Genomic DNA, 27,249 nt, shown 5'->3' on the forward strand with positions numbered 1-27,249 from the left:
TATTGTGCTAACCTGGCTGATAAACACATGTGGGGTTAACTGAAGGGCGGAGGGATAAATGGCTCAGTGAACCTTGCCTTTGTAGTTCTCAGGTCTCTTGCTTTCTGATGGTCGGACCAGGGTGAAGCTACCTTAGCCAGTTCCCTGCTTCAGCTGGCAAGGCTCACTTCCTGCAAGACATCCCCGATGAGAAGCCACATGGACCTACCCCAATGCAGCCCTGGGTGCTGGAGCAGCCCTGGGTGCTGGAGCAGCCGTGTGGAGACCCCTGCCAGTGCTGAGATGCTCACACATTCACTGACTCAGCTTTCCTCCTGCAGTCGGCATCATTGCATCTGTTTTGTGAGATGGAGGAGGACTTTGTGGATTGATGTTGGACATATGGGTTAATGTTGGACTTGTGGGCTTGGGGAGCACTGGGTTGGGATGTTTTCCTGATGTACACGTAACGTTTATATAAAACTCTCTTATACATGAGTTTCTGTGGATTTGTTTCTCTAATGTACCCAGACTCACACACATACAATCAAGACGCCCCGATAAGTACTGGGAACACGAATGGCCGTAGTGAAGCTGGAGATTGCATGGTGGAATTTTGCAAGAACCATGACTTACTTATTGCAAATGCCCTTTTTTCAACAACACACACGACAGCGATGCCTGTGTACCTCTCCATATTGAATACACAGGAATCAAATGGACTGCGCCTGTAGGAAAAGACAATGGGGAAAGCTCAATGTCCGCAGCTAAAACGAGGCTAGGGGCTGACTGCGGAACAGACCACCAATCGCTCACTTGTAAGTTCAGGTTTCAGCTGGAGAAAAGAAAATAAGTTCATGAGAGCCAAAATATGACCTTGAGTCTATCCTTCCCGAAGTTTAAGAGCATCTGAAGAACAGACTTGATGCTTTGAACACGACTGACAGGAGACTTACTGGGCGGGGGAGGACATCGAGAACATCATACATGAAGAAAGCAAGAGGTCGTTAAACAGTCTAGAAAGAAAAGATCCAAGCAGATGCCAGAAGAGACTCTGAATCTTGCCTTAGTTGCAGAGTAGCTAAGGCAAATGGAAGCAGCGGTGAGGTCAGAGAGCTGAACAGAAAACCTCAAAGGGCAGTTTGAGAAAACGTACAATGAAATGCACAAAGACCCAGAACGAGAATCCAAAACGGGAGAACACACATAGCACCTCTTAAAATGGAAAAAAAAAAACTAAAGAAAAAAATTCAAGCCTAGAGTTGCAACATTGAAAGATTCTATAAGCAAAACATGGAGCGATTCAGGAAACATCAAAAGGAGGTGGAAAGACTAGCCACGGTTGTAAAAAGAACTAGTCAAGGTCAACCATTTCAAGAGGTAGCGTCTGAGCAAGAACCAATGGGATTGAAGGAAGAAGTTCAAACGGCACTGAAAGCATCAGCCAAAAGCTCTAGGAATTGTTGGAATATTAATTGGAATGTTTCAACAAGCTGATGAAACACTGGAAGCACTCACTCATCTTTGCCAAGAGATTTGGAAGAGTTACTTAGCCGATTAACTGGAAGAGGGACGTTGAACCCATTGCAAAGGCAGTTGATCTAACAGAAGGCTCCAATTCTAAACAATAGCCTCGATAGCACCTGCAAGTGAAATGTTGCTGAAGATCATCCAACACTGGTTGCAGCAGTACATTGGCAGGGAGCTGCCAAAGGGGCAGGTCGGGTTCAGAAGAGGATGTGGAACAAGGGATAGCCTTGTTGATGTGGGTGGATCTTGGCTGAAAGTAGAGAATACCAGAGAGCTGTTGATTGTGTTTCATTGTCTATGCCAAGGTCTTCGACTGTGTGGATCATAAAAAACTATGGAGCGCCTTGAGAAAATGGGAATTCCAGAACCCTTCTATGTGCTCTTACATATACATACATCGAGGGGCGGTTGTGGCAACAGAACAAGGGAATACCGCATGGCTTAAAAATCAGGAAAGGTGTGCATCAGGGTTGTATCCTCACCATATTACTCGATCCGTGTGCTGAACAAATCATCAGAAAGCTGGGTTATATGAAGAAGAATGTGGCACCAGGATTGGAGGGCAGTTTATTAACAAGTTACGATATGCAGACGACCCAACCTTGCTTGCTGAAAGTGAGGGGGACTTGAAGCGCTTTCTAATGAAGATGAAGGATGGTAGCTTTCAATATGGATGACAATTCAATGTAAAGAAACCCAAATCCTCACACCGGACCAATAGGTAACATCATGGTAAATGGAAAAAAGGCTGAAGTTGTGATTTTATCTTGCTTGAATCCACACTCAATGCTTGTCAAAAGATCAAACAATACATTGCATAAATCTTCACTTTCTGTCACTGATAGAACAACGAAGCATCAGCTCTTCAAGGACAGAAGACTATAAACAACTTGATCTAACTGAAATCTACAGAACGCTATACTCCACAGTAGAATGCATATTCTCTTTAGGCATAGATGGTACATTCTCCATTCATCAAGCAAAGATCTTATTTGAGGCTATAAAACAAGTCTTAATATGTTTAATAAGACTGAAATCACACAAAGTATGTTCTCAGACCATAATGAAAAACAATTAAAAGTAAATAACAGAAATAAACGTAGGGACCCCAGAAATATATAAATTTTAAATGACATACTTCTAAGTCATAAGTTTGTAAAGAAAAAAATCACAAATGAAATTTGAGCATATTTAAACTGTATGAACATATAAATTCATATATGAAAAATTATCATTTGCAGTTAAAAGTGGTCTTATGGGAAAAGTTATGTTTAAATACCTACATTAAAAAAAGAATAATAATTTCAAATCAGGAAACAGAGACTTGTACCGTAAGAATCTCGGAAAAGAAGAGCAAATTAAATCTGGGGGGGGGGGGGCTGGTAGAAGGAAGAAAATGCTCAAAATTCAAGTGAAGAGAAATGGAAAAATTGTTCTGATTGGTACCATCAAGGCATACAGACCCTGTGTCCAACAGAAAGAGACCCTGCCCAGTCGTCATGTTGACAATTGTTATTCGGCTTGAACCCAGTGTTGCAGTCTTACATACCTTTGATCTGACCTCTGTGCCTTGAATTTACTTGGCTCAGCAGACAGCCTTGGAAGGCACTGGTTTGATTGATTCTTATTCTCTGAATTCTACTGGCCAAGCCAAGGCTGCTTCCTCCACGATTACAATAGGCTCCAGAGAACGGTCTTCATTAGCTGTGCCCTTGCTGAACAGACTGAGGGACACGGCCACTCCTGGAGCCAGGTCATCTCTGAGCAATGCCTTTGGCTCCCATTGGGCCAAAATCTTGCTGAGGCCAACATGCTCACTTGACATTGAGATGCTGAACCACGTGCAGTCCGTGTTCACCTCAATAGGGACTCCACCGTCTCCTTCCGCCAGTTTCTGACTTCGACCGCAGTTTCTTCATCCATTGACCAAGATGGCCTTCTCACCCTTGGCTCCTCTTTGAGTCTTCTTGACTTTCTTTCAAATGCTGGTCTTTGTGGGGCAGCGTTCCCCTAAACTGATTGCAAAGCTTGGATCATTTTGGAAGATGCCCGCTTGAGTTTTGTAAAAATCTTGCTATTAGTCTTGACCTCAAAATATATTTTTTCCCATGGCACCAAAATGTATCTTAAAAAAAAAAATTCAAGTCAATTTTATTTTTTTCTCAGAATCCTTTTTTTTTTAAAGACACCCTAATCCGACTAAGGAGTCCTGGTGAGGCTGTGGGGCAAGTGTTAGCTGCCAACGCCAAGGGCAGTGGTTCAAACCCACAAGCCACTCCAGTGGCGAAAGGTGAAGCTGTCTGCTCCAGCATGAGTCCACTTGAGAGCAATCGGTTTGACTTGGAGTTTTAAAAACAAGACCAAGGAAAGGGCATTGCTGAGAGAACTTGTCTGGTAGTCCCAGAAAAGAGTGTCTCCGAACTGGCAAGTGTATGTCCATGAACAAAAACCACAGCTAACAACATGCTAGGTCCCTACCTGCAAGGTCAGCAGTTTGAACCCACCAGCCGCTCCTCGGGAGAAAGATGAGGCTTTCGGCTCTGAGGAAGATTATGGTTTCGGACACACAAAGGCGTATTCTGAGTCTCTTCCCTATGGGGTCACTCTGAGTTGAGGTCAACTTGATGGCAGTGGGGTGTTTTTAGGAATGGAGATTTCTAACCGTAAGCTGGTGGCTTGAATCCAGAGCAGGGCCTGCAAACCTACTTCCATCAGATGACGGCGACTGCACGGCTCATGGGGCGCAGTTCTACCCCAAGCACAGGGGTCGCCACGAAGCGGCATGAACACGCATGGCCATTGATATACACACACATGCATGCACGCACACACACACGCAAACGCCCACACAACTTATGGGTGAAACACTATATGCTTTCTCTACAACTCAGAACAAGCCAAGAATCTGTCCTTCCGACATTATACTGGGAGATTTAGCCCATGTGATCATGGGGCTGGGGTGGGGGGCAGTGGGGGAGAAGGAAAAAAGAGACGGTATCTAGGTTGAACAGGAAGAAGTAGCATTGTATTATGAGCAGAGGACAGGATCCTGCCTGGAGGGGAAAATGCTCAGGCATGCTCAGAACAACTCGTAGAAGTAACAGCTGAGTTCAGTCAGGTCAAAGAGTATGGCAAAACCCAACTCACTACCAAGTCCACTTAAGCTCCCAGTGACCTGCGTGCTTTTGATGGGAGCCGAAAGCTTCGTCTTTCTCCCACAGAACGGTGGGTGGGTCCCAACGGCTGCCCTTGACCTTCTCAGTTCAGCGTGTAGCCCACCACACAGTTACCAGGCCTCCTTCAGAACGGAAGAGTAATACACAAATAGCCACCGTCCCCTAGCAGTGTCTGAGGACGAGGTTAAAATTCCATTCACCACAGCATAGGAAAATAAGCAATAACCAGCGCATTCATGAAGCATGACTTAGAGATAACAGTGACTATTCACTACTCTCTGCCATCAAGTTGACTCACTCAGAGCCGTCATGAAGGGCGGAGTAGGACACTCCTTTGGGTTTCTTCCTGGCAGCAGAAATCCTCATCTTTTTTCCCCCTTATTTTTATTAAATTCTTTTATTGGGGGATCTTACATCTCTTATTCAATCCATCCATCCATCCATTGTGTCAAGCACATTTGTACATATGTTGCCATCATCATTCTCAAAACATTTTCTTTCTACTTGAGCCCTTGGTATCATCTCCTCATTTCCACCCCCCTCCCTCATGAATCCTTGATAAGTTATACATTGTTATTTTTATATCTTACATCGTGTTCTGTCACCCTTCACCCACTTTTCTGTTGTTCGTCCCCCTGGGAGGGGGTTATATGTTGATCCTTATGATCGGTTCCTCCTTTCTCCCTGCACATTGGCCTCATCTTTCTCCCGCAGGTTCAAACTAGTGGGTCCACGCTGCCGACCATGAAGTCAGCCAGCCAACTTGTCACCCACGATGCTGCCGGGGCTCCTGATGGGTCAATGTAACCTTTACTCGTTCATTAAGAATGAAACTGCTAATTCGTAGCCATTATTGATGGATCACTCTGACAAAAAGAAGCATAAGGCTTGTGTATTGAACACCACAAAGCACTGATGGTGAGAGAAGGTAATGTACTGAATAAAGAGAGGCATTTCTGGCAGAAACCTCAGTCACGGCGAGCCAGCCCCCTTCTCCCCGGACAGGTTCAACATGATCCCTACCAAATTCCCAGCCAGATTTTTTTTCCTTTTTCCTTTATTATTTTTTCCTGGCAGAAATAAACAAACTGGTTTTAATATTTATATGAAAATACAAAAGTCTCAGAATAGTCAAAACAATTTTGAAACAGAAGAACAAAATTGGAAGACTGCCCAATTTCAAAAAAGTATTCTAATCAGGACGGCATGGTGGTGGACATGGCCATGGGTGGATGGAATGAAGAGCCCAGATGGAAGCTTTTGCCTTTAGGGTCAACGGGGTTTTGACCAAAGTGCCGAACAAAAGCAATCCACCGGAGAAAGGTTGGTCTTCAGCAAAGGGTGCTGGGGTCACAGGGTAACCACATACCCAAAGGTGATTCTGGACTTTTACACCCTTAAAGAATCATAACTCGATCTGAGAGCACATACCTAAATGTCAGAACAAAGGCTTTGCGAGTTCTTGGAAAACAACAAACAAATCAACGACAACTCACCTACTGCCATGGAGAGACCCTTCTGATGGAAAGCCACCCGGGGGCAGCCTGGCCTTTCTTCCTCCGCACCTGGGGGTTCCCCGGGGACCTTTATGTGAGCAGTCAAACACGACTGACAGCCACCGGGGCTTCCAGAAAACCACAGGGACAATCTTTGGGTTCTGGGATTCTCAGTGTGAATACAAGCAGAGGGGCAGAGAAAGAGAGGGAGGCGCTCGAGGAGGTGGATGGACACGGTGGCTGCATCGAGGAGCCCAGACCTCGGAACCACGCGAGGCGGGCACAGGACTGGGCAGAGGTCCGTTGTCCAGCTCGGGGTCGATGTGGGTTGGAAACCGTTTGCCAGCTCCTAACAACAAGAGCAGCAGCAATGAAGGATTCTTGGACACAGTCCCAACCCTAATAAAAAGGAGGATAGTTGAATTTTGTAAAAAAAGTGTTAAAACTTTTGCAATTCAAAAGGGGAAAAATGAGTGTTTGCAAAGGAATATATAATAAAGGACTTGTAAGACAGAATGCATAGGGAACTCTTGTAACTCAAAGACCAACAGCTTAATTAAAATATTTGCACAGGCACGTCCACAAGGGACAAAAAAGAACGGTTAATAAGCACTTGGAAAGATACTTAATAGCAAAACCACAATGAGATATCATGTCATACTTCAGAACACCAACAGAAACCTACCGACCTCCTGTCTCACAGCCACCCCCAGTACAGAGTGGACGTGCCCCTGCCTCTCGGAGACTCTAAATCTTTATGAAAGCAGAAAGCCTCGTTTCTCCTGAGGAGCAGCGGGTGGGTTTGAACTGCCAACCTCACAGCTAGCAGACCCTTGAGTCACCTCCTAGGCCACCTCACACCCACGGGATGGCTCTCGGTGAGACGAGATCACTGGAGATGCGGGTGAGGCTGTGCAGGGACTGGGACCCTCAGACATAGGCAATGAGAATGGAACCACAAGCACTGTGTTAGAGGGGGGCTTGGCGGTCTCTTGAAAAGTCTTGGCAGGAGGCTACTGTGAACCAAATTCAAGCCTGCTGCTGTCTGGTCGATTCAGAGGACTACCAAGACCGCAAGCCTTTACAGAGGCAGCTGTCTCCTCTCTCTCCCAAGGAGTGGCTGGTGGGCTTGAACTGCTGCTCTTTGGATTAGCCGCCCCACACCAAACCGGCTGCACCCACCAAACCCACATCCACCAAGTGGATTCCAGGAGTCCTTAAATCTACCACGAGACTCGGCAGTTCCACTCTAAAGTATCTTACCCACGGGACGTAAAAAATAAAAAGTCTACGTCCACACACAAAACTTCCTACAACTGCCCATTGTAGCCACGATTATCCCTAAGGACCCACGTCTGGAAAGGACCTGCCACCCACCCGAGGCAGTGGTGTCCCTAGGGCTGTGTCACTCGGCGTGGTGACCCCTGGCTTTTGGGGAGGAGTGACCAGGCTGCGGGCTCTATCCCCATTTCCCCTTCTCCTCCCAGCCCAGCCCTGACCCCAACGCCCCAGCTCTGCTCTCCCAAGGTGGAGACCCTCCTCTCTGCCTATTGGTGGACACCCTGGGGCGTGAAGGGGCGCAAGGGGTGGTGAGGAGTGACCAGCCTGGCTAACTGGTGCCAGCATGCTGTGCCACGAGCCGGCCTGTGCCTGCGGACCCTGGGGTCATTTGGGGATCATTCCCTCTGAGAGCCCCCAGTAACACCACCGAATGGATTCACGGGCAGGCAAGCGACGACCTTCCCCGGGTGGTTAAGTGCGCGAGTCGGTTCCGACGCCCAGTGAGGCGCCTGTGTGCAGTAGAAGGAAACACACCGGTCCCGCGCCCCTCTGCGCAGTTGTTCTGCAGTCTGGGCCCATCGCGGCGGCCACTGGGTCCGTCTTGTCCAGGGCCGCCTTCCTTTCCGCTGCCCCTCTGCTCTACCGAGCGTGGTGCCCTTCTCTAGGGACGGCCCCTCCTGCCAGCGTGCCCAAGCAGGCTCATCAATTAACTCCAAGTGAGATTCTGATACGTGCCTCAACACGAGTAGTCCCCGAAAACAGTCCGCTACATGAAAGAAGCCGGATACGAAAGGCCACAGGTGGTAGGCCTTCCTCTAGAGGGGGGTGGGGAGGAGCCAGAGAGAGAGATAGAGGGAGAGAGGGAGAGGGAGAGAGCGAGCGAGAGCTGGTATCTGCCCGGGGCTGGGGCGGGATGGGAAGGCAGGCGCCTGTCCGCTCTCACGAGCTGCGGCAACGGCTGCCCTGCCAAACATTTACTAAAAATCACTGAATCACTTAATGTGGGTGAATTTTATGGTATGCAAATGACACTGCAATAAAGTTGTTAAAATAAACCAGTTGTGACTAAGTAGATTTGATGTATGCTGCACATCACAGCTCCCTAATTGGAGTCTGATCTGGGGTGAATTCATGCACAGGAAGGGTCCCTGGCATGGCTTATTAGTGGGGCGATCCGCCCCAGCAGTGGCACAAGTGGGAGGGCGTCAGGCCAGCTGAACGTCAAGGGCTTAGTACCCCTCCACTGTGCCCCTATCTCCCCAGGCCCTCTGGCTCCCTGCTGAGATAGGCTGTGTGTCCTGCTGCACGGAACCCCAAGGAGCCCCGGGGGCCCAGGGAGCTTCTTTCTCCTGATTCCCTCCCCAGGGACACGGAGAAGCCCTCTCCTGGTCAGCCAAGCCCCCTGGGCAACCACCCCCATGCAGCTTCCGACATGGTTCTGCCACAGGCCACAGTGTCTGGCCTGTCACCTGCATCCGGCAAGATGCCCAAAGAATGCAGGTGTGTGTGTGTGTGTGTGTGTGTGTGTGTGTGTGTGTGTGTGTGTGAGAGAGAGAGAGAGAGAGAGAACATGTGCGTACAAGCACGCACACAGCTGGCCCTGCCCATAGGAGTGGCCCTAGTGCACTCCTGAGAAGCCACCCGCAAGCCACTGGAATGTATGGGCTAGGACACTACAAGGTCACCACGGTGAGTCTGGGAGGTCATGGCCAACGGCACATGCTCAGAGGGCAGCCTGGGGATACTTACTTGTGGCCACCTTGCCATCTTCCTGCTGCAGCTGGACGTCCAACGTGATGGCAGCTCCTTGGACCACGTCCATCACTTCTGGACCCAAAATAACAATCCTGGTGGCCTGGGCTGGCAGAGAGCAGGGCCGGCTTCAGTGGCTGGGGCAGCAGCCGTGAGGACCCAGCCGAGGTGTGGACAGGCATGCCTCTGCTGTCCCTGCCCCCAAGACACAAGAACCAGGACAGGACCCTTCCCGCGGCGGGGTTGGGTGTGTGTTGGGGGGGGGGTGCTCACTGCGGGCCTTGCAGAATAGTAGGTGGAGGCTTTGGTGCCCTCCCAAAGCCCTCTGCAGCAACTTAGGCCGTCATGAAGGTGCAGGTGGTGACAAGCTCGCACCGAAGCGGCTCGGGGCTGGTCAGCTGAAACGGGTGATGAGGATTCGTTTGGGAGCTGAGTGGGTTAGCCCACAACGAGGCCTCCAAGGCCCACTGAGAGAGAGGCAGCAGGCAGCTCGGGGAGGCGTGTGGGCTCGCTGAGCCCGTGGAATGTTCCAGCACGTCTCCCTGCAGGCGGGGTTGGGCCCAGCATTCCCTGCAGCTGAGTCAGGGGCCTGGGAGGCGAGGCGGTGCTGACTGGGAATGGCGGGAGGGGCCCCATTGACTGGTGCAGCCTAGTGGTCAGGGCGACATCTGAGCTGGTGTTTTCAGCGTTCCCACCCCCACCCCTGCCCCGCAGCCCATGACCCTCCTCTGGAAAAGCACATGCAAGGTCCTTAGAAGCCCAGGTGGGGAGGGCATGCTCAGGGGCCGATGCTCCCTCCACCGAGGCCTGGAGAGAGGCCTGCCTGGGCGGGGAGTGACCGCTCTGTTCCGAGGCCCCCATTGGAGAAGGTGGGGTGGCAGGCCTGGCTGGCACCCACTGAGGGTAGAGTGAGGCCATGTCCCATAGACTGTGTCCTGTGTCCCATGCCTGATGCTAGTCTTCCTCATCCAGGATCTCGAGGAGGGCTGAATACATCTTTGGATGAAGTGGTGGTGGGACTGGATTAGGACCTCAACTCCATCCTCAAGGAGAAATGTTTCCTGCCAGCACCACCCCATTGGGAATGATCCAGGCCCCCTCTGAGGGACATCCTGGGGGAGGGGCACTGGGTCAGAACCCAGGCCCAGCCCCTACCCCTGCGCTCTGGCCCCTGGCCAAGACTAAGGGAGCAGGAGCTGGCCTGGCTCACCTGAGGTGTGCTTGTGGGTGCCCATAAGATCTCTAAATGCTGGGACCTACCTCCCCCCACCCTTCATGCTTCTAGCCACTCCAGGTAGCCTGCCTTGACCAAGACCTCAGCCCTCCCTAGCCCCACCCCCGGGCTGGCCCAGCAGGAGTGGGCGTCTGAGCTGAGGTTGGTGGTGATGTGTGGGCCCTTGCATGGGGGTCCCAAGACCCGAGTATAGAGAGAGGCCTAGCCTGGCTGCCTGGACCCCAGAATCATAGGCACACAGGCGCAAGGACCCACCCAGGCCTAGAACCTGCGCAATTGCCACGCCCTGTCACAGGTTGCCCGCGGTTTGATAAGAAACCCTCTCCCTGGCCAGGTGGGCCACTGGGGTGGTCACCCTTGCCTTGGAGTCCAGCAAGAGGCCACCAGGAGCAGAGAGAGAGAGAGAGAGTGACAGCAGACTGGCCCAAGGGTAGACCCCGAGGTAGCCTCTGCCCCTCAAAGGTCCGTCATGCCCGCATGATGGCTGCTCTGACAGGGGACCAGAGTTGTTCAACTTGCAGTTCAGAGTCACAGTGGGGGCCCAGGCCCTGGGGGCTTTGAGGCCCCCCACCCACAGCAGAGGGCTCGGGCCACTGGGTTCAAGATCTGACCAGGAGCCTTCCCACCTTCAGGAGCTGCTTTGGAATCAGATTCTTTCTAAAAGGGGATGATGGCTTTTGGATCTCACTCCAGCCCAGCACCTCCCACTGGGCTCTTAGTCCCACACCTCGAGGGACTACTGTGAGTAGCTGGATCGAGCAGGACCCCACAGTGAATCTGACTGATTGAGTGGGGCTGGGAGCCACCTACCCGCTGGGTGGCCGTTGATCCACATTCCGTTGTACACGAGACCTGAGCAGTGGGTCAGGCAGCCCTCTCCACTGAACACGCCACGGTGCCACTGTCCCTGCAGAGAGAGGGCAGGTCCTCAGATGGACTGGACGGAGGCTGAGTGTGAGGTCTCCAGAGTGGCTTCGATGACCCAGGGTCCCCTCCCAGCTCCAAGGCTCCATAGGGTGGGGTGGGAGCACTGTGGAGCCCCAGATGCCATGAGAAAGCCCCATTGTCTCTGACCTGCCGGAACCTTCTCTCCACGGGGAAGAAATCACTCTTGATTAGGATGCGATCAACTGAGCTTTGCAAAGCACGACCCCTTCTGAATGTGCATGAAACCGGAAATGTTCCAACAATGGCTCCGAGAACCAAATGCAGGCCCGACCCTTGCTCGGCCCGCGGGGGACTTCTCAGCGAGCCCCTCTCAGGACAAAGAGATGGCATGTGTGTTCAGGGCCCACAAAAGTGGCCCGGAATTAGCGAGAGTTGGCGGCTGGAGGTAGCGGGCTCGGGGCTGTCACATGTCAAGCCTCCAGTGAAAGGCACCGTTGGACCAGTGCCCCAGCCTTGCTGAACAAACGCCGCTCCCCACACCCCGCGAGGCTTCCTGCGCAACACGCCCGCTCTCTGAGGCCGAGCACGTGCCAAGCGGGGCAGGAGCATTGGAAATAGCAGGAGCACGGTTTTCAGGGGAAGTTCTGAGACTGGAAGGGCATTTTACTTGACAATGAATCACTGCAGCTAAAAGAATGAGCCAGAGGCACACTGATTCTATTCATTCCTGCCCATAAGGCTTGGGTTGCAGCCCCCACCTCTCCACCTCCACGCCTGCCTTTCTGGGGTACCTGCCTGCGTGGGCCCAGAGACCTTTGTTCAGCAGTCAGTGCCCTCCGGGGTCCCCACTGAATGCAGTCCTCTGGTGTTTGCACAAAAATGCAGCTTCTAGCGGCCCACCAGGAAGCCCATAGGGCAGGGTGCTGGTGGCTGGGCAGTGGGGAGCCCCAGAATAGCCATGTGGACCCAGGAGGAATGCTTCCACTGACAACTTGGGGGTGGGGTGGGGAGGGAAAGTGGATCTTGCTATAGACCAGTGGTTCTCAACCTTCCTAATGCCGTGGCCCTTTCATACAGTTTCTCATGTGGTGGTGACCCTCCAACCATAACAGTATTTTCGTTGCTACTTCATCGTTGTTATTTTGCTACTGTTAGGAGTTGGGCAACCCCTGTGAAAGGGTCGTTCGACCTCCAGGTTGAGAACTGGTGCTCTAGACAGTGCCCTGGAGCTCTTCCTGGGCAAGGGGACAGACCAGAGGGGAGCCAGGGAGACTGTGACCCAGAGGGACGGTGTGAACGGTCCAGGGAGGCTGGAACCCAAAGAGCTGACCAGTTCCGGTGCCGCTGAGCCCACCCAGAATCATAGGCACACAGGCGCAAGGACCCACCCAGGCCTGGAACCTGCGCAATCGCCACGCCCTGTCACAGGTTGCCCGCGGTTTGATAAGAAACCACCCAGGCATGACGGACAAGAATTGCACTCCGCAGGAATTTCAGTGGCTGATTCCATGGGAGCAGACTGCTGGGCCTTTCTTCAGCAACGCCTCTGGGCTGGCTCAGCTGCAACACTAGCTGCTTATTCTGGGGACTCCCGAGAGAGTCATGGTGGGGGGCTGGGAGTGCTCTCCCAGGTCACAGTGCCTCACAGTTTAGGAAACAGGGCCATGGTGAGGGGTGACCATGTGAAGGGACCCCAAAGCCTGGGCTAAGTTGAAGCTCCTACCCCACTGTGCTTGCTACCTTCCCCTCTTCCTGGGCCCACATGGACCACATCTCACCTGCACAGGGGCCCATGCCTCGCCTGGGTGGGGGGTAGGGCTTGCGTTGGGAAGTTGGTAGTAGCCCCCCTTGGCCCTGCTCTCTGGGTTCTCCAGCCAGTGTGATGTGGAGGTCCCTGTCAGGATGGCCACCCTGCCCCCAACATGCACCGCCTTCCTGGAGTTTGCCCCAAGACTCAAGGGTGAGTGAGAGGGTGAGGGCGGCATGGCGGGAGCTGCTGCTGCTGCTGCAGGAGGTTCTGGCCCAGTTGGAAGGACCATTGGGAGCCCCGTAATGGGCAGGGGGTGCTGTGCAGGCAGCCTCTGTCATGGTTGCGCCCTGCAGGGGGACCTAGCCCAGTGGCTCACACAGGCCCGCGCAGATTCAGAGCACAGGGCAGCAGACAATTCAGTGGGGGTAGGTGTCACAGGTCGCCACACCTGCCTCTGCACCTGGAGGGCTGATGTCAACTGTGTCCTTGACCCCAGGGGCCACCCACTCAAGTCCCCCTGACAAGGTGACACTCCCCACTTCCATGCTGAGCTGCCCTCCCCCCGGCATAGACACGTCTGAGCTGCCCCACTGCCCCTTTCTAGCTATTGTGAGGCCAGGTGAAGACTCAGCGGCCAGCCCAGGAAGGCCAGCAGGGGCTGGCTGACACGGGACATGAGGAGAGAGGCCCCCCGGAAGGAGCTGGCCCTGCCAAGCTCCTGATCTGATTGTCCAGCCACCAGACCTGGGAGACGGCCCACTCCTGTCCTCAAAGCCGCCCACAGTTGTTTCTGTGCCGGCCACACACAGGGGTGACCCTGGACTGTGGTGATGGGTGACAGGACTGCCCAGGGAGTCCGTGCCATGTTCCTTCACATGAGCCCCAATCTCTTGCTCTGGGGCCGCAGAGGGCCCCCTGGCTGTCCCTGGAGGCCTCCACTGCTGCTGCTGAGCCATGGGGTCTCCGGCTGTTGAGCCCTGGGCCTCAGTCACAGCTGCAGGCTGTGGGGCGACATGTGGGTTTCGCCCCTGCCCCTCTCTTCGGGGCTCCTTGAGGCCCCTGGCTCCAGAGGCATAGGGGTGCTGGCAGCGGCATCAGGGCCGCTCCTCAATCCTGGTGCATTTCAGAGCGCCCGAGGGTGACCCCGATACGATGGGCTCGGATAAACGGAAAGAAGTGCGTGCAGGCTTGCTTTTCCCTTTCCGGAAGCAATTGCCAGTTAATTGAAGCTATTTCTCTTTTCCCGGGAAAGTTATTCTGCTTTCTACAGCGGTGCTGACTTCAAGCTGTACCACCTCGCCCCCCCCCAGCCGTGTTCCCGGGTGCTTGTGGGGGACCCCCTCACCTCGGCACCCTCCACCCGTCCCCTGCCCCCCCCCACCTCCTGATGCACCAGCATGGGCACAACAAGGGGGTTCAGAGCACTGTGGCTCTGTCTCAGCCTCTTCCACCTGTGCCAGCACAAGACCCCAAGCAGGTAAGTCCTTTGGCTGAGCAGTTTCCTGGACCAGGGTTTGTGAGGGGAGGGCAGAGGAAGGGGCGCTCAGGGCCATTGACCCAGCCCCATAGGGCCATGTGGAACTGGGAAGCCCAGCCTGGGCCTGCACCTGTCTCCGGCCTGCAGTGTCCAGCTGTGGCAGCAGCACAGCCCCTGGCTGTCCTAGGGTCCAGATCCTCCGCATGGGACCCTCTCGAAGCTCAACGCGAGGCCGCCTCAGTCAGAAGCCGGAGTGAGACCAGGCTTTTGGCTCCCACAAAGAGTTACAGTCCTGGAACCCACAGGGGCGGTGCCACCCGGTCCTGCAGGGCTGACGGGAGAGCAGGACGGACTCCAAGGCAGGGAGCGAGTTTGGTTTTGTTTGGAGCCGGTCGTCAGGGCTCGGCTTTTTCCATGGGAACTGTGGACAGAGGCTGGGGCACGCTAGCCCTGCGCTGGCTTCAGTCGGACCGTCGGCGACGCCAGAGCCCCTAACAGATGATCTCACGTGGCGCTAGGTCGTGGGGCGGCAGTGTGGGGGAGGCAGAGCGGCTGGATCCCTCCCTGCCACCCAGAGTCCGGCCCTGCTGGCTGGCACAGGAGAGCTGCGTGCCCCAGACAAACCACAGCAGTTGCCAGGGCGCCTTCCCCAGCCTCCCCCTGGGTGTGCTGCTGGCTCCAGGCTCTATCAGGGGCCCCCGGGGGGGAGCGATTCCAAGCTGTGATGGGGTCTGCACCATCCAACGTGGGGACCGGAGGGGGCGGGGCTCCACAAAATGGAAGCCCTATGAAGTTGGGTAAAAAAGAAGAAAATAAAGCTAAAACAGAACAGAATCCATCTGAGGGAGCAGACATGCTCAGGGCTCTGCAGTGAACCGACCCCAGTGAGTGAGCGCCCCACTAGACTGGATGGGGCCCCCTGCTTCCAATCACTTACAGGAGGTGGGGGGCTGGCGGCATGGAGCCAACAGTGGGGTGCTGGGCTGCTGACCAGAAAATCCTGGCGGGTTAGCTTTACCCAGAGGTGGCTCAGAAGAAAGGCCAGGCTGTCTACTTCCCCAGAGGCTCCGTGGCAGCTGGGTTTTTTAAGAGAAGAGGGAGATGTTGTTGGTTTGGGGAGACATTGTTCTGATTTTCCAAGAGAACAAGCTGCAGCAGGTTTATTTTTAGGAATAACTTTTTTTCCCCCTTTTCTTTTCTGGAGCAGGTTTAAAACGTCCCAGACTTAAATAAGAAGGCTAAGGCGGGGAGACATCTATGGAAACCAGGAGACCCGTGGCTAGTGCCTGCTGCAGTAGGGCTCAGCGCCTTAGGGTTTGGTGGACACAGGTCACTAGGCTTTTCTTCTGTGGCACCTCCGGGTGGTTCCGGCCGTTGGATGAGTGGGCTCAGCAGGCCCACCATCCGCACCACCCTGGGGTCTCCAGCTCTGGGAAGAATTACTATCTTCTAATCTTTTCCAGACAATTCTCTAGAAAAGAGAGAAATGACTCCAACAGTGGAGTTTGAGGGGCTGGGGGCCCTGGGCAGCTTTTTAAAGGCCCCTGGATTTTGTTGCAGGGCCCTGGAGGGGGGCCTGTGGGGCGGATATTCCAGTGGGAGAAAGGAAAAGGCAGATGAACCCCCAACACTCTGACAGGGGGCCGGGAGGGGGGGACGTGCGACCCCATAGCCAAGCAGAACAGAGCTACCAACGGCTAAAGGGCATCCGGGGAGCTACTGGAGCAGAGAGCGCCTTCTGGGTCAAGGATTTCGGCACAAAGGCAGCTGGAGAGAGGCGGTTGCGTGGAGGGGTTCAGGGCTCGCATGTCAGGAAAAAACTCGCTGCTTCTGGAGCAGAGAGAGGAGGGCTGCCAGCCTGAGCGCGCAGAGAGCTCGGGAGGAAGCATCAGAAGCATCACGCCGCCACCGCGCTGCGAGACCCTCTGCTTCTCCTAATTAATTAGGGGCCAAGTGACAGACGGGGTAATTATTTTTTCTCACACAAGCAGTTGTGCTAAGAGCCTCGCGCTGTCTCTGAAGTGGGTCTGGCAGCCATGAGTGTGGGCTGAGCACCAGGGCCAGGGGGCTGCCCACCCCAGGGCTGCGGCTCCTCCCTGCCTAGTGGGGTGGTGGGGGGACGGCCCAGGGGAGACACACACTTCAATTCAGCCACACCAAATCCCCCTGTCGTGGTGGCAGGAGGGAGTGCAGTGTGGCCAGCTCGCTCTGCAGTCAGGACTCCCCCTGTGCCGCTCTCCACTCTTGCTGTGACTGCAGTTCCCCAGGTCTGAGGCCAAGTCGCCTGGGACAGGCTCTGTGGGGACCTGGTAGGGACATGCAGGGGTGGGGTGGACATGCTTCATAGGGGCATGTCTCCTCAGGGCAGGCGTCATGGAGACAGGTCCCAAAGAGACGGCTCCACTGTGGGCATTTCATAGGCATGCCCACCATGCAAGGTACCACAGGCCACACATGGTCCACCCTGAGCCACAAGAGCAGATGCAGGTGAGCAGAGCTGGGGAAGAAGTGAGGCACTGTCAAGAGCCCTACCCTGAGCCCCACACTGAGGTTCAGCTACTCCTGAGCTCCCCAAACCTCCCCCGAAGGGTCAGGCGCCGCGTCCACCTGTGACTGAGGCACAAACACCCTGCTCAGACGCTCCCACCCAGGATGAGTGGCCGGGCGCACACCAGGGCCACCACCTCTGCCCACCACCAGGCCTCAGGAGCTACAGGCTGGCCAAGGGCAGGGGTCCATCTCACACCTGCCCTCAGGGACCCCTGCCCTCAGAGCGGAGGAGCCTAGCCTGGCTCCAGGGCCTTTGCTGCTGAGCGGGGAAGGGCTGCCCCCTGGTGGCATGTGGCTGGGGCGGCAGCTCAAAGGACTCCAGGGATCCCTGCTCCGGGGACACCCCACACTTTCAGAAGTCCTGGGGCGGATAGCAGGGACACCCAGCTGGTCTCCCTAAGGCTGTGCAGTGATTTGCAGGAACCAGAGGGGACATGGGAACAGGTCTCAACAGGGACCCCTGAAGCAGCCGAGTTCTGTGGGAGGAGACAGTCATGGGGGGCAAAGCCTTTGTCCCTCTGCAGGTGACTCGGCCATCTGCCCCCAGCCCCCAGGCTGTGCGCACCGCCTCTGACCGGGGTCCTGCCTCTGCTTGGCCCACCGCTCCTCCACATCCTCCACCAGTGACTGATTCAGGTCCCAGGGCTGGCTTGTGAGCCTACGCAGAGCCTTCGTTTCTACATCTGCACACTGGGGCAGGCTGGGGTGGGGCTGGTGGGGGCAGCCCTCTCTTCACTGGTTGTGGGACGGAGTCCACACACGAGGAGCTTTGGCAGTGCCTGGCACGGGGCCCCTGGCACCATGGCCACCAGGAAGGGGCCCACTTCAGCCTGGACCTCTGTGGGAGGCATAGCCCCAGGAAGGAGGGAGGTCTGCCCAGGGCACCCCCGGGCCTCCTCCCCCACAGAACCGCTCTTCCCAAGAGGCGGGAGAATTAGAGTGAGGCTCTGGCTGCCCAGGTCTACCTCCAGGCTCAGCTTATGAGGAGGGACAGGTGTTTGTCCAGGGGGAGGAGAGGCCATGATGGCATTTACAGCCAGTGCCAATGACCAGGGAGCACAAGCCCAGGCACAAGCAACTCAGCTTCGCTGTCCCTGGGGAGGGTCCTGGTGGTGGTTTACCCAGCATGCTTCTGTTCCACACCCGGAGGAGGCTGTGCAGGGCCTTGGAGCTGAGGGCCTATATTCTCTCTGTGGGGAAGCCTCGGGAGGCCAGGCAGGAGCCCAGCTGCCATCTGCAGCCAACCCCAGCCTGCCCTGTGCCAGCCAAGGTGGGGCCAGTTATCAGCTCCCTGTAGCCCCAGCTCCCCCTTGCCTGTAACCCATCAGCAGTGCCAGGCTTTGTCGAAAGAGGGCGCTGGAGGGACCCTGCAACAGAAATGGGCTTCTCTCACCCATTAGAGCCCATCTGTCTTTAACTCCTGGGTGTGGCTCTCTGTTGGGGAACCGCTCTCCAAGGTCTCTCTCTCTGGTACCTCAGGTTGGTTTCTCTCGCCTACTCCCCGGCGTAGCCAAGGGGGCAGCTACCAGTACCCAAGGGCATAATTAATTGGTCAGAAGTACCTCCAGGGTAGGTGCGGGTTCTCCCAAAAGAGCAACCCTCTATCTGGTGTGGGGGTCACAGGACGGCTTCTGGGATCTGGCGGCAAAGGTCAGCCGAGCCTATGCCTGTTGCTGGCTTCCATCGAGCCCGCTCTGACCCCACAACAGCCCTGCACTCACTCGCTGCCAGGGAGCCAGTGCCGGCTCGGCTGATAACAACCCTGTGAGAACTGCTCCTGTCAGTGTCTCGGACTGGAAACTCTTTACCGGAGTAGAAAACCCCATCTTTCTCCCTTAGAGCGGCTGGTAGGTCTTGAACTGATGACCTTGTGGACCTGTAGTAGGTACAGGGGATTGCTTTAAGCTCATGGTGCCTGAGTTTACTCATCAGCAACATGGGGGTAATGACAGTCACTCCCTCCGGGGCTGCTAAGAGGACCGGGTGAGATGATAGATGTAGGCTGTCTCAGAAGACCCTCTCTGCCCCCTAAAGCTAGGGGTCCCTTCCTTGGGGCCGGTGAGGGTATAATACCTCATATGTGGACCCATCAGCACAGCTGAGCACGCCGTGTCCCTGACGCTGGTCCAGGACCCAGTCGCCTTCATACTTGTCACCGTTCCTGGGGACAGAGATGCTGTGTTCAGGCTGGGGGACATGCCCCCGGGTCAGGGGAGTGGACGGGCTTCATGGGGCAGTGCTTAAGAGGTGGGATGCTCAACACGGCCGAAGGGACAGGCCTGCCCAGGGCAGCCAGGTGGCTGCATGATTGAGCCCCGGTCCCTCCGACTGGCACTCAGCATGTGCCCCCAGGGGCTGAGGCAAAAATAGTCCGGAGCAGATGGCCGGAGGGGCCTGACCGAGGCCGATCAGCTCTGGCTGGGAGAGCAAGAACATGACCTTGAGGCTCTGGCCGAGCTGACCGACCGGCCATGGTCCCTGCAGGGGGACGGGCCGCACTGTCTGTTTGGACAGCTTTCTCCCTCCCTCCTGCTGTACCACGGTGCTGACAAAGGCAAGCCAAGCGGAAACAACGGATCTGCCCGTCCCTGCGGCAGGCTCACAGGGGAGACGCTCGCTGCCTGGGGCCTGCTCTGCAGGACCCGGTGGCTCTTCACTGCTCTTATTTCCCCAAGAGAGGGGAGGACGTGGTGGGTCTTCTGTAAACACACAGCAAAACCCACTGCCAGCACATTGATTCAGACGTGCAAGTCATCCTCCAACGAGCGGCTGCTGGGGCCATGCAGTGTGTAACCTACCACACCGCTCAGCCTCCTTCAATTCCAGGAAAGGAGGGAGAAGTTCTAGAGCAGCGGTTCTCAACCTGTGGGTCGCTGCTCCTTTGGGGGTCGAACGACCCTTTCACAGGGGTCGCCCAATTCATCACAGTAGCAAAATAATAGTTAGGAGGCTGCATCGACAATAATTTTATGGTTGGGGGGTCACCACCACATGGGGAACTGTATTCAAGGGTCGCGGCCTGAGGAAGGTTGAGGACCACTGAGCAAAAATAAGAACCAAACATGGAAGTAGGTTAATGGCCAGTGTTCCTGGGGCCAGTGGAGGGCTGGAATGAGCCATGGTGCATGTGTGTGTGTGTGTGTGTGTGTGTGTGTGTGTGTGTGTGTGTGTGTGTGTGTGTGTGTGTTTCCCCACCTGTACTTACTCAGGGGCCTCGAGTCAGTGAGTCCGGCCCAGGGACCATCACTGTCCCTCACCCGAGGGTCCCTGTGCGGCGCTGACGATGCCACCTCTTACCTGAAGAGCATGTGTCCGTGCCCATGCTTCTTGTGGTTGTGGAAGGAACCCTCGTACACCTGTTTGTCCTGGTCCACCAGGAGCCCGTGGCCTAGGGAAGCAACAAGAGACCAGCTTCTTGCCGTGGCCTAGTTTAGGGGCGGGTCTGCCCAGCACCCATCCCAGGCACAAGCTGGGCAGGGGGAGCCCCACAGAGCCCAGTGGCAGCCTGGTCCCCAGAGCTGACCCATGACCACAACCCACTAACCTAACTGCCATGAATCAAGTCCGTTCCGGTTCACGGCCACCTTATAGGGCAGGGTAGAACTGCCCCATATCCGTTTCCGAGACGGTCAATCTTTATGGGAGTGGAGAGCCTCATCTTTCTCCCACAGAGGTACTGGTGAGTTCCAATCGCTGACCTTGCAGTCAGCAGCCCAACTTGTAGCCCACAATGTTGCCAAGCGGGGCTCCCTACAACAACCCACAGAGTCTGTGAAAGTAAGTCCTGGGTCCTGCTCTTGGGGCCCTGAGTGAGGGCAGGGTACTTGTGTGACAGCGGGCACACTGCTAACGCAAGAGGTGATTGTTCAAGCCCCAGAGCTGACCCCTGCTCCCCTAGGAATCACTTCCCAGGACACTCTGGGGCAGTCCTTCTCTGCCCTGTCTCAGGGCTGGCAGTAAAAGCTGCAAGCGACTGGGCTGTGCCCAAGAGCAAGCGTGACCCCAACAGTGGAGATGCAACATGTCCTGGGCATGGCAGTCCTCCTGCTGTCAGGAAGCTCTCGGCGTTCCAGGAAGCATCCGAGTCACAGCAAGAGAGTGAGCCTGTCTGAGAGCTCTGGTCTCAAAGGTCAGGGCAGAAGAACGACGGCAGGGCCTCCTGAGAGCGCTCTGTGTTTGCAGCTGGACACTTGAAAATTACGAGGGCGCTCTTATTTCTGAACAGATGGGCACAGGTGGGGGTGCTCATTCACAGGGGGCTGCAGATGGTCCTTCAGGGGCATTGCCCACTTTCGCCCCCCAGCCCCATGGCTGCCACCAGACTGAGGCCTGAGTGGGGGACTGGGCAGAGGACCTGTGGAGGGGCTCCTCCTAGCCAGGTGGGGAGACTCCTCTCCTTTGGAGAATCCCGAGATTTGTTTTAGTCTGCGAGGAACCAGGATCTGGTGGAACTGCAGCCTGAGTCAGGGGGTCAGGCTCCTGCCCCTGCCAGGCTGTCACCTGCAGCGTAGGAGGGCCCCCAGGTCAGGGCAGAAACCTGCTGACCTATGAAGGGGTACCAAAAAAGCCCTGAATTTTTGTTTTTTGCAAAGCTATGTATTTAAATATTTTTTTTACAAAACAACCTTATCACCTTCAAAGTGCTCTCCATTACACTTAATACATTTGGCAAATCTGTGATCCCGTTCTTGGAAACATTTTTCAAACTCATCTGTTTGGATGGCTGACAACACCTCCCTTGTCTTCTTCACCTCTTCTGTACCCTCAAATTGCGGTCCTTTCATGTCCTTCTGCGCTCTCAGAAACAAAAAGAAGTTGCATGGAGCAAGGTCAGGTGAGTCAGGTGCGTGGGCCAAGGGAGGCAAGTTGGTTTTCACCAAAAACTGGTGCACCGAGATGGCCACGTGACCAGGTGCGTTGTCGTGCAGACAAAACCAGTCCCCTGTCAGCCACAATTCAGGCCTTTTTTTGCCACACACTATTATGCAATCTTTTCAGAACCTCCAAATAGAAAGCTTGATTAACACTTTGACGTGGTGGAATGAACTGCAAATGCACTGCCTTCCTCATATCAAAAAACATGAGCATCGTCTTGATCTTTGATTTCACTTGATGAGTTTTTAGGGGGCAAGGTTACAATGGCATCTTCCATTGGCTTGACTGATGTTTGCTTTCAGGGTCATGAGAACAGCATCATGTCTCCTCACCAGTAATGACCTTGAGAAAAGTCTGGGTTGCTTCTGAGCTGTTCTTTCAAAGTACGGCATGTTTAAATCGGCCATCACAAAAAAAAACCCAACAAAAAAACGAGGTTAGAGCAAAGCTGCTTTACCGAAAAAATGAACTGTGACCAGAGAGCACCTTCCCAGTGACGCCACTGGGTGCACTGACTCAGAGCCGGTCGCTCAATGCTCGCCTAGCAGGAAAACTGCGTACTACGAAAGCTCTGCCCTGAGAGCTTTGTTCTGTTTGGGTAGTGGGGGGGGGTACCCCTGTTATATATGACATCACGAGGACTAATAAAAACAGAGGCTGTGTTCAGTTACTAAATGGATGGGTGGTCACCCTGCAGCGGCTGGTAGATATGCAGAAACTGGGCAGAGTGTACAGCGGATTGGCCCGTTGGGGGCACTAATCTCACAAAGGCCAGGGCCCTGGGCTGAGGTGGCAGGGCACCTTGGCTCCCTGTGCCAACCTTGACACTGGACCAGCCAGGACATCACCTTCCTTGAGCCCATGCCAGCTGGGTGGAAGCCCCGGTTTCAGGCAGAGTGCTGGTTGACAGAGCCCCCATTATTGATTGGATTATGTACCCCCTGGCCCCGCCCCCCCCCCAACCACTAAATTCCTGGCCCCTGTAGCAGTGGACAGGCTCCTACTGGCAAATAGGGTTTTCCCCTTGCTATGTTAAAGGAAGTAGGGTGGGTCCTCAACCTAATGACGTTGGGATCTGGAAAGAGCAGACTACACACAAGGGAAGGCAGACACCATGGGAGCGTCCTCCACACTCCCAGGACCCAGGAGGGAGTCAGCGTGGCCAGAACCCCCATTTGGAACATCTGGCCTCCCAAAGAAGCCACCCGCCGGCAGTGGTGTTTGTGTGACTGCATCTACAGGACAGGACCCTGCCATAGAGGGTGACTCCGGGCAGGCGGGCGTGTCGGAGAGGGCTTCCAGCCCTTCCCTGACAGGGGCCTCTGGCTGCACTGAAATCTCAGCCCTTGGGTTGGCAGCCCAGCCTGTCCAGTGTCTGTGCCACCCAGGGAGGGCCCCATGGCCCCAATAAATGCAGCCCCCCACCCCGGCACCCCTCGAGCTGAGGCCAGGGCCCAGGCAGACCTTCCCTGGCGCCATGCGAGAAGGCCCCTTCATAGCGCCCGCCAGCTCCGTACTGCATGACGCCGTGTCCGTGTGGCTCGCCCAGCACAAACTGTCCCTGGTAGGTGTTCCCTGGAGGCAGACAAGGAGAAGGGACAGCGTTACAGGGACCCATGCCGCCTTAGTCCCTGGGGTGACCAGTCCCTGTCTCTGCTGGGCATGGTCTCTGAATATAAAGATGGCATCTTCTTTTCTTAGGATGTGCTCTGGTGGGTGGTGAGAAACTGATAAGGTGGCACATCCTTCCTGCCCCCACCCCACTCCCCAGCAGGCAGACAGGCAGGCGATGCCACCAGCCTCCGACAATGAGGGGGTAGGTCATTTGGTCTCCATGCTGGGCTGTAGGACTTGCTCCCAGCTTGGCCTCGCAACAAAGTTATGCCAAATCCATAGGAAGGGTATTCTGCCTTGGCCCACAAGGGCCTGGGGTCCCTCACACAGGGCCTCCCTGCCATGTGGACCCAGAGCCGCCAGAAATCTGTGCAGTTTAACTAAAGTATCTTTAAAGGGAGGAAAAAGAAACAATGTAACTTTGTTTTGTGTTATCCTTATTCTAACAAAGAACCAGCTTCCGATGAGAGCTTGCCTCCACCTGGCCCCACATGGCACCTTGGCCACCCCTGCTGAGGTCTGCCGTGCCCAAGCCCACCGTAGGGGGCTTATGCCTACCCTGGAGGAGGCTCACTGTGCCCACGCCCACCCTGGTGCTGGCATACGGCCCACCAAGGAAACCGTAGGCTCTGCCCACATTTATACAGTGCCACCTCTGGACCGTGCAGAAGGGAGCCACCACCTCGTGCCCTCTGCACTGCCCACGCAGGCCCTACGCTACCTGAGGCGGCCCAGTGGCGGCATCCTTCCCCTGTGATCTCCCCGTCCACAAAGTCGCCTTCGTAGTAACTCCCGTCTTTAAAGAGCAGCTTCCCGCGGCCTGTGGAGACACCCCAGGTAGACTCCCACAGAGACGCAGGTGGCTGCGAGCACACCCACTCTGTCAGCCCCCCCACCCGCATCACCAGGGTTACAGAGTCCCACATAAAACCTGGCGCCGTACCTGGGGGGCCACTGCTTTCCCTTGGATGGGAGGCGGCCCTGCCGCCATCTCTGTCTACCTCAGGCCCCCTCTGTGTGTGAGTAGAGATCTCTACCTCGGGCCTCCTCTGTATGCAGAGATCTCTACCTCAGGCCCCCTGTGTGCAGAGTACGCTCCACTCCACAGGGGGTTCCCAGGGTGCCTCGGAGTGGGGACCTGGGCTGCTGGTCTTCCAGTTGGTCGAGTGCCAGCCACTGGGACCCAAGTGAGGGCCAAGGAGCCAAAGGCCTGGAGGTGCAGGGAGAGCTTCCCAGCAGTGGCTGCCGGGGGGCTCCCGGGACCTCACTGCCAGGCAGGCCTGTGCGGCAATGGGACAGTACTGGATGGGGAAGACCTGGTTGTCATCAGTTTCCACTAGACCTAGTGTCTGCAGGCATGGCCACTTTGTTCCAACTGAGCAGCACCCTAGCCACCCGGGGCCCTGAAGGGCTGGGAAGGCCGAGCACGGGGGTGGGGGTTGGGGGGTGGGTGTTCCTTACCATGCTGTCTCCCTCCTTTCCAGTCCCCTTCGTATCGAAAGAAAGAGTTGGTGTGGACGTAGACACCGTGACCTGAGTGGGGAGGAGGGGTGCCCTGTGAGCGTGTGGAAGGCTGATGGGGTGATACCATGAGGCAATATCATGGGGCACATGGGAGTGGGTGGGTCTCTCTGGGGGCCCCTAGAGGCAGCACCAAAGGGAAAGCAGGCAGCTCCCAGGGGACCCTTAATGGTGCCTGTGGCCTTGGCTGCCCATAACTCTCCCTGTCTGCACCAGCTGCCCCAAGGCTGGGTCTGGGGCTCCAGGGGGTGTCCCGTGTCCTGCACCTTCTTGCATCCCTGGTCTCAGTCATGCCGCACACACGGATGGAGCCCATCAGGGATTGAGGGTGACTTCCTGTAAGGAGCCCTGGTGGCACAGGGGTTAAGTGCTTGGCTGTCAAAGGTAAGGTCAGCATTTCCAACACCCCCCTGCCCCCCCCCCCCCAACTGCTGTGTGGGTGGATGACGTGGCAGCTTGCTTCCCTGAAGATCCTGGAAAACCAAACGCATTGCTATGGGGTTGATGCCAACCCACCGAGACCTGACAGGACAGGGTAGCACTGCCTTTGTGGGTGTCCGAGACGGTTCACCCCATCTTTCTCCCGGGGAGTCACTGGCAGTTTCCAACCGGTGACCTTGAGGATTCACAGCTGGACGCACGACCACTGTGCGGCCAGGGATCCTCCCCAGGAAGACTGTCGCCTTGGAAACCCCATGCGCAAGTTCTGCCTGGTCCGGTAGGGTCGCTATGGGATGGGACCGGCTCAATGGCAGCGTAATTTTAAAATGCAGGTTGGATGCTAACCCCCTTCCTGTGGATATGAGGTGGCCTGGCTTTTGATGTGTAAATGGAGCATCGGGTGTGGGGCGTGGAGGGGTCTGAAGTCAAGGACTTTTGAGAGACAAAATGAGCAGGCCCAGCAGGACAGCAAGTGGAGAGGGGTGAGTCTGGGGCCTCGGGAGCTCGCCAGGAGACCTTCCCCAGAGTGGACAGAGCGCGCCTGTTCCTAGAGCCACCGAGCTACCCAGAAGGTTTTCGCAGCTCCGTCTCTTCCGAAGCAGTCAGACCGGGGGTTCTTCCACCCACCGGGGATCTGTGTTCAATGAGCGACTCGCCCCGGGCCCTGCACCGTCCTTACAATTGTTCATGTTGAGCCCCTGCTGCAGCTACGTGCCAACCCATCTCGTCCGGGGTCTTCCTCTTTTTGCAAAAAGCTGCTCCTCAATTTTACCAAGCATGATGTCCTTCCTCCAGAGTGGTCTCTCCAAACATGTCTACGGTACGTCAGAGGAAGTGCCGCCACCCATGCCTCCAAGGAGAATTCTGGCTGTACGGCTTCTGAGACAGATAGGGTTATCTTTTGGCGGTCCGTGGTACTTGTAATATTCCTGGCCAACCCCGTAGTTCAAATAGGATGATTTTTCTCTGGGCTCCCTTGTTCAGTGTCCAACTAGCCAGTGCACATGAGGCACTTTGGATTAACATGGCTTGGGTCAGGCGCACCTTCGTCCTCAAAGCAGCATCCTTGCTTTCAACGCTTTAAAAAGAGGTCCAATTACCCGATGCAATGCACCATTTGATCTGGACTGCAGCTCCCATGGACATTGATTGTGGCTCCATCCAAGCAAGATGAATCCTTGACAACTTCAATCCTTCCTGTTCGTCCCGATGCTGCCTGTTGGTCTGGCTGTGAGGACTGTGGTTTTCTACACTGAGCTGTCGTCCACACTGGAGGCTGCAGTCCTTGTTCTGCATCAGCCAGGGCTTCACGTCCGCCTCACTTCCAGCAAGGTGGTGTCAGCTGCATATTGCAGGTTGTTAATAAGCTTTTCTCCAGTCCTGATGCTGCATTTTTCCACACCCAGCTTCTCTGATTACTAGTCTGTAGACTCTGCTAAAACTTGTCCGTCAGAGATGACTCTACTGGTATTAGAAATGCCAGTGGAAACGCTTCCCGGAGCACAGCAACACACACCTCAAGATCTAATCTGAAGTACGATGCTGTTGAATTTCATACACCTACAAGGAAGACCAGTTAATATGACTATTAATCAGACGTATGCGCAAACCACTCATGCTAAAGATGAATTGAACATCTTTATTAACGTCTGCAGTAGGAATGTGATCACACATGCAAGCAAGAA

At 55.3% G+C, this 27,249-nt stretch overlaps 1 protein-coding gene across 1 annotated transcript in view; it reads right to left on the reverse strand.

The window, feature by feature from the left end:
* Window positions 1–26,253, reverse strand: part of MORN1 (MORN repeat containing 1) — a 75,682-nt gene extending 49,429 nt beyond the window's left edge. Inside the window, exons 1-8 of the mRNA XM_075558131.1 lie at window positions 26,244–26,253; window positions 25,064–25,135; window positions 24,324–24,422; window positions 23,453–23,563; window positions 20,411–20,501; window positions 19,187–19,274; window positions 11,259–11,355; window positions 9,212–9,322 (exon numbers count right to left, since the gene is read on the reverse strand). Of these exons, the coding sequence (XP_075414246.1) occupies window positions 9,212–9,322; window positions 11,259–11,355; window positions 19,187–19,274; window positions 20,411–20,501; window positions 23,453–23,563; window positions 24,324–24,422; window positions 25,064–25,135; window positions 26,244–26,253 (679 nt within the window). The remainder of the gene's footprint in view (window positions 1–9,211; window positions 9,323–11,258; window positions 11,356–19,186; window positions 19,275–20,410; window positions 20,502–23,452; window positions 23,564–24,323; window positions 24,423–25,063; window positions 25,136–26,243) is intronic.
* Between the last annotated feature and the right edge of the window lie 996 nt (window positions 26,254–27,249).

The sequence above is a fragment of the Tenrec ecaudatus genome, chromosome 1 (genome assembly GCF_050624435.1).
Source record: "Tenrec ecaudatus isolate mTenEca1 chromosome 1, mTenEca1.hap1, whole genome shotgun sequence".
NCBI classification, from domain to species: domain Eukaryota; kingdom Metazoa; phylum Chordata; class Mammalia; order Afrosoricida; family Tenrecidae; genus Tenrec; species Tenrec ecaudatus.